The 12061-nt window shown below is 33.9% G+C and overlaps 1 protein-coding gene across 1 annotated transcript; it reads left to right on the top strand.

Annotated features, from left to right (window-relative positions):
• Window positions 1–465: 465 nt before the first annotated feature.
• On the top strand, window positions 466–11804 carry LOC107662564 (L-dopachrome tautomerase-like). The gene is given in 9 exon segments (XM_016452627.1): window positions 466–683; window positions 1776–2035; window positions 2819–3118; window positions 3925–4025; window positions 5074–5240; window positions 6843–7022; window positions 8200–8335; window positions 8827–9150; window positions 11513–11804. Coding segments are annotated over 8 exon segments (1434 nt in total). The 5' UTR covers window positions 466–654; the 3' UTR covers window positions 9088–9150; window positions 11513–11804.
• Window positions 11805–12061: the final 257 nt, after the last annotated feature.

The following is a 12061-nucleotide window of genomic DNA, read 5'->3' as shown; positions in this document are numbered from 1 at the left end:
AATAAATACTATAATAGTACATAAATAATACTAAAAGAACACTATAATACATTACATGAGATTCTACTGTCCACATACTTTTTGGAGTCACTTTGTCTGCATCAGTTTATTTTTTCCTGACTGAAACTGAATCATATGAGTTATGCATTGAGAATGGGCAACTCATAAGATTCATAAGATTACGACTGAGAATATTTTTCAGAAACTAATTTCAAAACCATCCTTTGATATTAGTCTAAAACATCAGTGCATCAGAAGGAAACCTACATAAATTTCGCTCATACCCAGGAGTGATAACATGAAATTGTTTTATCTGCTCTAGATGAGTTGAATCCATTGTGAAACGTTTCCTCGGGGCTTTTGAGCAGCATTAGTGCAACAAACAGTTTCTGTGTCAGGTGACTACCACGGGACGGCTGTAATAATCCTCCCATGTTCCACTTGGCCAGAGCATATAAGGCACTGATGGGCTTGAGCTCTGTGAATATGCATGTAATGTGTGGACACAAGCTATTATAGACCGTCAGCCGTTACCGATACGCTCAGAACTGCATGTAATCATTAAAAACACATTTACTTGTGATTAGTAGCGTGCTGCGGCATTTGAGGGAGACCCTGAGAAACTTAAAGTGGACTGAATAAGATCCTCCAGATATGAGGAGGTCGATTGTGTTGGCTGTGATTTACAGTCTGGGATGGACTTACAACTGCACGCCTCTAAAACTACACTGAACTTAAAGCATATTCTCTTCTGAACAGGTAACTTTGCTGGTTATAACTGTGGCGAGTGTAGATTCGGCTGGACGGGGCCGAGCTGTGAGCAGCGCAAAGCTCCCGTTGTGAGGAAGGACATTCACTCTCTGAGCCCCGCTGAGCTGCAGGAGTTCCTGGACGTTCTGGATCGGGCCAAAACCACCGTCCACCCTGAATACGTCATCGCCACACAGCACTGGCTGGGCCTTCTGGGACCCAACGGCACCGAGCCGCAGTTCAACAACATCTCCATCTACGACTTCTTCGTCTGGCAGCACTATTACTCTGTCCGAGACACATTACTGGGTGAAGAGCTGTGAACGCAGGACTCAGCTAAATAGTAATATGAAACCATAAAAATAATCAAATAACATTACTAAAACTTAAACAAAAGTTTTAATTGAAAATATAAAAATAAAAGCTAATTCAAACATCAATAAATACTATAATAGTACATAAATAATCCAAAAAGAGCAGTACAATACTTTAAATGTGATTTAAGTGTCCAAACATTTTTTAGGTCTTTAGGTTTTCTTTTTGTCCTGACTGAAACTGAATCATATGAGTTATGCATAGGAATATTTCTCAGAAACTAATTTCATCAGTTCATCAGATGGAAACCCACATACATTTCGCTCATAGCCGGGAGTGTGATCATCTAGGGCTCTAGATGAGTTAAATCCATTGAGGAACGTTTCCTCAGGGCTTTAGTGCAACAAATAGTTCCTCTGTGTCAGGTGACTACCACGGGACAGCCGTAATAATCCTCCCATGTTCCACTTGGCCAGAGCATATAAAGCACTGATGGGCTTGAGCTCTGTGAATATGCATGTGATGTGTGGAAGGAAAGCATTATAAACCGTCAGCCGTTACCGATACGCTCAGAACCGCATGTAATCCTTAATAACACATTTATTTGTGATTAGTAGCGTGCTGCGGCATTTGAGGGAGAAACTGAGAAACTTAAAGTGGACTGAATAAGATCCTCCAGATATGAGGAGATCGATTGTGTTGGCTGTGATTTACAGTCTGGGATGGACTTACCTGACCGAGGCTCAGTTTCCCCGAGTCTGCTGCACCGTGGAGGCCATCGTGTCCAAAGAGTGCTGTCCCGCGCTGGGATCGGATCCGGACAACGTGTGCGGGATTCTGTCCGGCCGGGGAAACTGCAGCGATGTCCATGTGGACTCCAAACTCTGGGGAGGACCGTACAGGTTAAGAAACGTGGACGACCGCGAGAGATGGCCGACTAAGTTTTTCAATCGGACCTGTCGATGCTTTGGTATGCAGAAGATATTATTATCTTTGACTTTCTGATAAATTGTTGAATTTATGGCTGTTTGCATGCTTAACCAGGTTGTTCTGCATGATATACCTGATATCAACCTGAAATATATATTATGATATATATCGCATTCATTTTAGTGGAAAAAACAGGAATAAAATGATATATACATTTTTGTATATATACATATTTATATATGAAGTTTAAATTTATATACATTCATTTTAATATATATTTTATATATATATATTAAATATACATAATATATATAATATTCTATATACACACAATAATAATGATTAATATTAGCATTACATACACACTACCATTCAAAAGTTTGGGATCAGTAATGTTTTTAATGTTTTTTCTTTTTATTCATCAAATAATCCTGAAAAAAAGTATCACAGGTTCCAAAAAAATATTAAGCAGCAACAGTTTCCAGCACTGATAATAAATCAGCATATTAGAATGATTTCTGAAGATCATGTGACACTGAAGACTGGAGGAATGATGCATGCATGATATATATATATATATATATATATATATATAAATTAGATTTTACTATTTGTATTAAATTGTGTTGTATTTAATATAAATTAATTGTATTACTACTTTTTAAATACTTATTTTTATTTATTGAAAAAAAATTATAATTAAGTGTGCCCCAAATTTTTCATTGTAAATATCCCTTTGATGAGAATATCATAGGGACACATTAGCAACCGCAAATCTCTAAAACTAGATTGAATGTGTACTAACATATTCTCTTCTGAACAGGTAACTTTGCTGGTTATAACTGTGGCGAGTGTAGCTTCGGCTGGACGGGGCCGAGCTGTGACCAGCGCAGGGCTGCTGTTGTGAGGAAGGACATTCACTCTCTGAGCCCCGCTGAGCTGCAGGAATTCCTGGACGTTCTGGATCGGGCCAAAACCACCGTCCACCCTGAATACGTCATCGCCACACAGCACTGGCTGGGCCTGCTGGGACCCAACGGCACCGAGCCGCAGTTCAACAACATCTCTATCTACGACTTCTTCGTCTGGCAGCACTATTAGTCTGTCCGAGACACATTACTGGGTGAGGAGCTGCTGTGAACGCTGCTCCAGCTGCTCTGCTGGATTAAATCATGAAAAATCCTCCAAGAACCAGTGAACAAATTCAATAAATAAATGACTTCTTTCAGACCGGTGGTTTAAATTTCACGCCTTTTAATTTTTCTCCATAATTGACAGGCAATGATTTAAATCAGTATTAAACAGCCCTACACTGAAAAAAAGGATACTAAATTTTTTAAAGGTAATTGATTGCAAACTATTTATTTTAGCTACATTTAAAAAATAAAACACATTGAAAGTCAGTCAACTAAATTTGTTTATTTAAATGTAGCTAAAATAAATAGATTGCAACCAACTTAAAAAATTTTAGTAAATTCAACAGATTTCATATGGCACAAGAAATTACATTTATTTTAAACTTTTAATAAATTGTCATTAAATTGTATAAGTTTGTGATTCCAATTCATTAAACATGCTTTTTGAAAAATCATTTAAATGTTAAATTGGACAATTAACAATTAAAACGTCAAATTAAATTGGGAAAAAAGGAATTTGTGGGGGAAAAACAGGCCCTATTATTGTAAAAGTTGTAATAAATCATTAAATTGTTAATGTTTAATGACTTCAATTGATTAGACATGCTTTTTGATTGATAAGCATTAAAACAAAATCCACAAAAAAATAAAACCGAAAGCATGGAATTTGGGGGAAATAAAATGGATTTCATAGAGTCCTAATACTATTATGAGATCAAATAGACAATATGTGTTGTATTATGTGCTTACTTCACCTACTTCACTTCACTTTTGACGCGCTCTTTTCCGGCAGGTCCAGGACGTCCTTTTAAAGCCATCGACCTTTCCCACAAGGGTCCGGCGTTCATCACCTGGCACAGATACCATCTGCTCAGTCTGGAGAGAGAGCTACAGGTCATTCCTGCATTTCTTGGTCTGTTTCACACCGAGTTTCTAACCATCAGCTAATCATCTAGACATCTGACAAGGGGTCAATGAAGTTTTGGGCTGTTGCACATAGTGACCACATCAATAACGTCTGAACACAATGTCCAAACTAAAGGAAACTAAGCATTAGGACAGAGATGGGGAAAAAAACTTGTATTGAAATCTTGATAATATAAGTGAATTTGATTTTAAAAATGCAAATTTTAATATAATATAATTGGATATAATGCAACATTTTCACGCCCCTTAAATAAGTTCACTTTATGGCCCTTCATGGGACGCTCAAATACAACAACAACAACAACAACAACAAAAACACCTGGAGTAAAGTTGGATTTTTTAAATTAATTTAATTTGTGAATAGCTAATCACTAAGAGGCTGCATACCAGATTAACACTGCTGAAAATGATCAATAACTCATGGCAACATATTTTTTCATATACTTCAACCAATTTCAATCAATTAAAAAGTAATAGAAAAAAATATGTATTTCATTGCTTTAATTGAACCAAATTCAATAGTTTAACCAATTCCAACTTCAAGTTACACAAAAGACAAGATTTTATAAAATTAGTTGAAATGACTTGATCAATTTGATTGTATCATTGTAAAAAAAAAAAAAGAAATTCTGAATATCCTGAGGAATAAAACAATGATTATTTCATTGCTTTACTTACCAATACATTGTAATTATTTGTGAAATTTTCTAGCACTTTCTAAGTGAAAATTGTTTCTACACCAATTTTTTACTTAAATATTACACTTTACTTAATATTACTTAAACATTTACGCAACAACTGCACCTACGTTTTTAAGTTGAAGCAGTTTAGTTTTTTTTACAGTGTTACAGTGCACATTTTTTCTTATCGGATAAAAAGTTTATCCTACTCAGATAAGTTTTTTATGCGCATCTTGGCGTTTCCATCCAGCGTTTTTTTATGCAATATTCCAAAATGCGCATAAAAATAGGTGGATGGAAGCATAGCTACTCCTGATATTTTCTTCTCATCTTAGAAACTCACAGGTAATGAGAACTTCGCTGTCCCGTACTGGAACTTTGCGACGGGACGGACGGAGTGTGACGTCTGCACAGACTCTCTGCTCGGAGGACGGGACCCCACTGACCCGTCCCGTATCAGCCCGCGCTCCAGGTTTGCCCGCTGGGGAGTGGTGTGTGACAGGTACGTTTGCTGGTTAGTTACAGCATTTCTGTATAGCTGTGTTAAATTTCCAATTAATCCAAATTTAATCAAAATAAATAAATATATAAACACAAAAACATTATATTATAATAGATGTTTCATCAAGGACCAGTTTTTTTGGAGGCATTTAAAGTGTGAAACAGACTTGCATATTTACTCATCTGCTGTCTTCGACATCACATTTCAGATCAAATGTGTCAAAATCTAGTGAAAGATTATATTATCATTTTCAGAGTAAAAGTAGCATACATTTTGTAAAGTATTAGAAAATGAATTGAGAGCATAGAGAAATGCATAAGGGGCCACTAAAACAACATTCCTTGCATTTTCTAAGTTTTAGTAGTTTTATGTACTTTTGTCACTTTCATTAGTTTTTGTTTTCAAATATTTCTAACTTCTCTTTTTTCTGTTTAAATTTTAGTAATTTTTGTACTTATTTTAGCAACATTTAATGCAACAAGTTTTTTTAGTTTCATTTTTTTCATCTAATATTTCCATCTGAAATATTTATATTTTTGAGTATTTATTTGAATTGCTGAATATTTGTATTATTGAAAAGTATTTTTTATTTTATTTATTTTATTTTAGTTAGTTGCAAATACCAGTGTTATTTTAGTATCCATGAGATATAGTTTTTTGTAATTTTTTTCAAATTAGATTTTATTTTTGTTTTCTGCTTGAATTTTAATTTTTGAACAAGTAATTTTGTGTTTGTTGTTGTTGTTGTTTTTTGTCATTTTCATAGTTTTTGTTGTTTTTACATGTCTATTCATTTTTATGTCAATTTTAGTACACCAAGGTAAATAAAAAAAATAATTGTTGCTTAGCAAAGTAGCTGAAATAAAATAAGTAAAACAATTTATATTTGATTTCATTTCGGTTATTTATTTATTCAAAATAATGAAAATGTTTTTTATGGTTTTAGTTTTAGCTAACTATAATAACCCTGGTCAAAGCAACATTTAATGCAACAAGATTTTAATTTTAATTTTTTCATCTAATATTTATATTTAATTTCAGATTTATTTAAATTAGTGAAAATGAGTTTTAATAGTTTTAGTAATTTGTACATTATTAAGAGCCTTGATCTAATCAACACTGTGACATTAATGAATTGAAATATAACATATTATACGTAATGGCATTTAGACAATAAATGAATATAATAAAGAAAGGCACAAAATGCTTACTATATAAATATAAAAATCGCATAACATACAAAAATTGACAAATAAATAAAAATATAACATCATCCAACAACAATTCCTGTAGAAGTTCACACAATGTTTTTTTTAAGATTTAATCTTTATAAATTGTCACTTGCACTTGCCTTTTTATGACTTGAGAGTGACCAGTCGTTTTTAATGGTTTTTTAAGGAAGTAGAGAACAATCGTTTGAATGCACCAGTGACTGACAGACTCCCTGAGTAGTGCACTTGACTTACTACTAAACTAAGGAGCAGAATGTGACACACCCTCCGTCTCCACACAAAAACTACTACATCGCACCTGCTGCTCACACTGATCCAGAATCATGCCAGCATGTAACATTATGTAATGCCGTGCATCTTTTTCTTTCAGTCTGGATGAATATAATCGTCTGGTGACCTTGTGTAACGGGACCAGCGAGGGATCTTTGCTCAGAGGAATCATGGAGAGCACTAACGTGACTTTACCAACCATGAATGATGTCAGAAGCTGCCTGAACCTCAGAGACTTTGACAGTCCACCATACTTCACCAACTCCAGCTTCAGCTTCAGGTAATCCAGTCGATCACAGCCTTAAAGGAACTGTTCATCTAAAAAAATGTTCTGCTCACTCTCAGATCTTGTCGATCTCATATTTTCCTTCATCCAGGCAAAACAAAACTAAGTCATTTATAATGTTAAACTCCAAAAATAACAAAAAACGCCATTAAGTATATATATCTATATGTCTATCCATGACATAAATCATTATTAATAAAGATCTTAACCATAATATAAGTAAGTTTCAACGACAATAATTAATTTTGCCTGAAAGAACAAAGCAGACCATTCTATAAATCCCTTAACCCTATAAAGCCTACTGTTTCATAATTGATATGTACAATTCTAAAGCCTCTAAATGATAAACATGATCAAAACCTTGCTATAAAGCCCATTGCACACAATCTACTCCATGCCTTCTGACGTCTGATTTAGCAAGTAAAAGGTCTTTTAGGACAAACGTGCCTTTTTGCTCTCAAATCTTGACTGATTTTTGTAAAAGAAACATAAGAATAACTGTAGTCATATTTCCAGATGAACTCGTACTGGACTGAAGCAGCTCAGATTTGATTCTCAATCACCCATTTTTTTTAGAAAAATCAGTGCATCTCAAATCTGATCCTCAGGATCTTTTGAGGAGCGTTTGTTTCCAGAAGCTTTACTTTCACTGTTCCTCAGCGGAGGAATGATCTTCACAAGCCTCCAGAACATCTCAGGAGCATTTATTTCTTCAGCTCTCAATCAGCATTGCATTTCATTATATGTTTGAATAATTTCAATCTCATCTTACTGAGACATATTACTAGAGATATAGAGTGACGACGATGTTTAGGTCACTAATTTATGTAAGTATCTGCTATTCTGTTTTAAAGATCGCATTGATTTCAATTACAAGCATCAGAATTTCATCACTTTTTGACCATATAAATATCAGCATCTGCACCAAATTGTGTAATTTTGCTCAGTTTGAGTCTCTATAAAACTAAGAGTGTTTTCCTACATATTCATATACAACAAAAAAATACATACGCAAACTTTTTTTAAGATTTAAAATATTTGGTTTAAAGGCTCATGGTTCCTTTTCAAAGAAAATTAATTTTTCAGATTATTATTTCATATGTCGAGGTTTACAGAATTGACCTGATGTCTGCGAGTTAGTTTTGAAGTTTTCTTCTACCTTTCCTTGAAGGAACGCACTGGAAGGATACTACAAGCCAGACAGAGAGCTGGACAGCTCTGTGTTTAATCTGCACAACCTGGTTCACCTGTTCCTCAACGGGACCAGCGCTCTGTCCCACTCCGCCGCCAACGACCCAATCTTTCTGGTAACACACAAAACACATTAAACGACAATAACATCACATCGTTCAGTGTACATGAGCTCTGGATTCTGGATAAAGACATGTTCTCTCTTACGGCCGAATAGGTGCTTATTTATTTATTTATTCACTTTTTAACGGCTATTTTCATGGTGATCTCTGAATAAAGTATATACAATGTATACAATTTATACAAAAGGTTCTAAAAGACATTTCAGATGTACACAAGACAAAAATTCCAAAATACATTCAGGTGATACATTTTTTAAAAAATCAGTTAGACACACCTCTGAAAAAAAAACATTAAAACCATTACATTAAAAACAGTACAATCCAATGAAATGTTTCACAGTCATTTTAGTTTGGGCATGATTGTGGTTCTTCACCTTTTAATGAATATCCATGTGTAAGTCTTGTATGACCTAAAAGCCACCTTGTTAAAAACAACTTGGTCATACCTAGATTTAAAATTAGTAAAAAAAAAAATGTCCAAATAGGTGCTTCATACATTCACTGATGCCATATTTGAGGAATGGATGAGTCGCTCCCGTGAAAACACCAGCTTCCCAGATGAGATGGCCCCTATCGGACACAACCGGCATTATAACATGGTGCCCTTTTTCCCTCCTGTGACCAATGAGGAGATCTACGTCGCATCTGAACAGCTGGGGTATTCCTACGCCATTCAACTTGAGATGAGATGGCCCCTATCGGACACAACCGGCATTATAACATGGTCCCCTTTTTCCCTCCTGTGACCAATGAGGAGATCTACGTCGCATCTGAACAGCTGGGGTATTCCTACGCCATTCAACTTGAAGGTAATAAACATGCTGTCAATGCACATACTATAGGAATAATTTTGACAAATTCTGTCATTATTTACTTACCCATATTGATTGAAGAGCACAATAGTGATCACGACTGTCAAGCTCCAAATAAGACTAAAAACAACATAAAAAAGCACCATAACATGGTCACTTTGAACTGTTGTTGTATGCAAGTAATGATGCAATCCAAATTATTATTTTTTTTTTTTACTGAAACAAAATTTTCATTAACCAAAAACAAAAATTAAGTGTATTTAATAATCAATTAAATAATCAACACTCAAATAAAAACTGAGTTGAAATTGCACATAAGGCAGTATTTAATTTAATGCTAGCATTTTATCAACGTTTTAATGATATTATGTTTCTACCTCAATTCGTTAATATAAACAATGGTGTCTGTAATAAAATGTTTTCATGACAGATTAATTCAAACATTACATATTAAATAATGAAGACAACGGGTTAAGTAAAAATATAATGAATATGTAGGTTGCAACGGGGCTAAAGGCCCACCTTAAGAAAAAATTTGCTATTCACTGCGCCTAACATGTATAATTGCAGAAAAAATATATACGTTGTATTGAACATTAATGGAGCAACAGATTTTGTGTGAAAATAAATCATTCAAGTTGTTTATTTAGTTTAAAAATCTTATAAATGTATGAGGTGGCAAGAGGGGCCTTTTACCCCCACACACGGTATTGATACAAATACTTCAGCTAAAATAATGTTTTTTTTTAATAATGTCTAAGTTAATACTTGTTCAAAACAATCACTTTAGCAAAGTTTGTACTATTTTCTGCTTAATTTGAAAAATAAAATAAATTTTTTTCAATAAATATACTGTCCCGTACTGGAACTTTGCGACGGGACGGACGGAGTGTGACGCCTGCACAGACTCTCTGCTCGGATAATCTGAAAATATATAAAATATATTTTAAAATACAGAAACAAAATCATTTTAATAAGTAAAGATTCTGAAAGTATTGAAGGAGATCCAATAATCAACAAATGATATTTTATTATATGATATGATTAATATCATGTTTTTAAATATGATGGTTTAATTCTAAACATGGTGATTATATGACATAATATGGGCGCCCATATTAGCCATCTATTAATTATATCATGTTAATTACTGTGCGCCTTTAGCCCCAACAGCAGGGGCGCTTTTTACCCCAAATACCATACTTTTACATATTCTTTCGTTATTTAAAAACTGTTGCTTTAATTATCTTGAACAAAACTGAACATCATAAAGAAGACCTTTGTTTCAAAATATATGCATTAATTTTATATGCATTAATTTTAGCGATTCTCATTTGCTACTTAAATCCATTTTTTTTTTTTTATTCCGTGGTGGAAACTAAACAGGCTTTCATATGTAGCCAAAAATTCTGTGTTCCACGTAAAAATAACACCTTATGGGTTTGGAACAACATGATGAGGAATAAATAATGAAAATGTTAATTTTAGCTGAACTATTCGTTTATTTCATACCTGATGTAAATTCATTAGATATTTTTAAAACTTCCCTTAAAACATTTTTTTTTCAGGATTGCTTTTATTTGATTAGTTTTCTATTGAATTGTTCTTTACTGTTTATCTTTTGTTGTATTTACAGTGCATTGTTCTATATTGTTGTTTTTGCCTTTGTGTAAAGCTTTTATGTAAAGTCGCTTTTTACCCCAAATACCATACTTTTACATATTCTTTCGTTATTTAAAAACTGTTGCTTTAATTATCTTGAACAAAACTGAACATCATAAAGAAGACCTTTGTTTCAAAATATATGCATTAATTTTATATGCATTAATTTTAGCGATTCTCATTTGCTACTTAAATCTACAACATTTTAAAAAATATTGTGTGAGAGGCCTAAAAAGTTGCAGTTACTTTTTATATTTCATGGCTGACAAAAAAAAAAAACTGAATAGTGATATGTAAACTGGAAATTGTGAGAAATATTATTGAAATTAAATGAAATTAAGGATTTTCTTCACAATTATATATCTTGCAATTAGGCCTATGTGTTTTTATCTCACAATTCTGAGTTTAAATTGCAATTGCAAGAAAAAAAAAATTGAATTGTGAGATATCTTCTTATCTTTTATATATTATTGAATTGTTCTTTACTGTTTATCTTTTGTTGTATTTACAGTGCATTGTTCTATATTGTTGTTTTTGCCTTTGTGTAAAGCTTTTATGTAAAGTGCCTTGAGAAAGCAACTTTTAAAGGTGCTATATAAAATAAATGTATTATTATTATTATTATTAAATGTTCTGTAGTTGATCTTTCAGTATGCATGTGTGTGTGTGTGTGTGTGTGTGTGTGTGTGTGTTTCAGAAACAGACAGCAGGCCGGCCATGTTTCTGCTGAGCAGCACACTAGGAGGAATCTTCTTCGGTCTGCTCCTGCTGCTGCTTCTGTCGGTGCTGTATGTGCAGCAGAGGAAAAGACGCGAGTTCGAGCCTCTCCTGAACGCAGAGTTCACCACCACAAAATACACAGAGGAAGCGTAATTCACATCCACACACATCAGCGGCCCTGTCCCAAATCCTCATGCCCTGAAGTGAAATGGTTTTGGAACAGATCCAGTGCATGCAGAGCAAAACACATGAAGATGATTGCAAAAATTCACTAAATCACAAACTCTTTTGATGGTTGGTTAGAGAGGAGCAATGATTCAACAAGTCTGCTGAATTGTATCAGCCGCCATGAAATGTATAATAAGCACTTGAAAATGCAAATGAGAAAGCACATATTTATATACACTACAGTGTAAAAAAATTCCGTAAAATTTACGGTAAAAAAATGGCAGCTGTGATGTATCTACCGTATACCACAGCTGCCGTTTTTTCACCATAAAAAATACGGTAGCAACATTTTAGGTTT

This window comes from Sinocyclocheilus anshuiensis, unplaced genomic scaffold (genome assembly GCF_001515605.1).
Source record: "Sinocyclocheilus anshuiensis isolate Anshui unplaced genomic scaffold, SAMN03320099.WGS_v1.1 scaffold1555, whole genome shotgun sequence".
Lineage (NCBI taxonomy): Eukaryota > Metazoa > Chordata > Actinopteri > Cypriniformes > Cyprinidae > Sinocyclocheilus > Sinocyclocheilus anshuiensis.
Note: the sequence above shows the minus strand (reverse complement) of the source record. Positions and strands in the feature narration are given on the sequence as shown.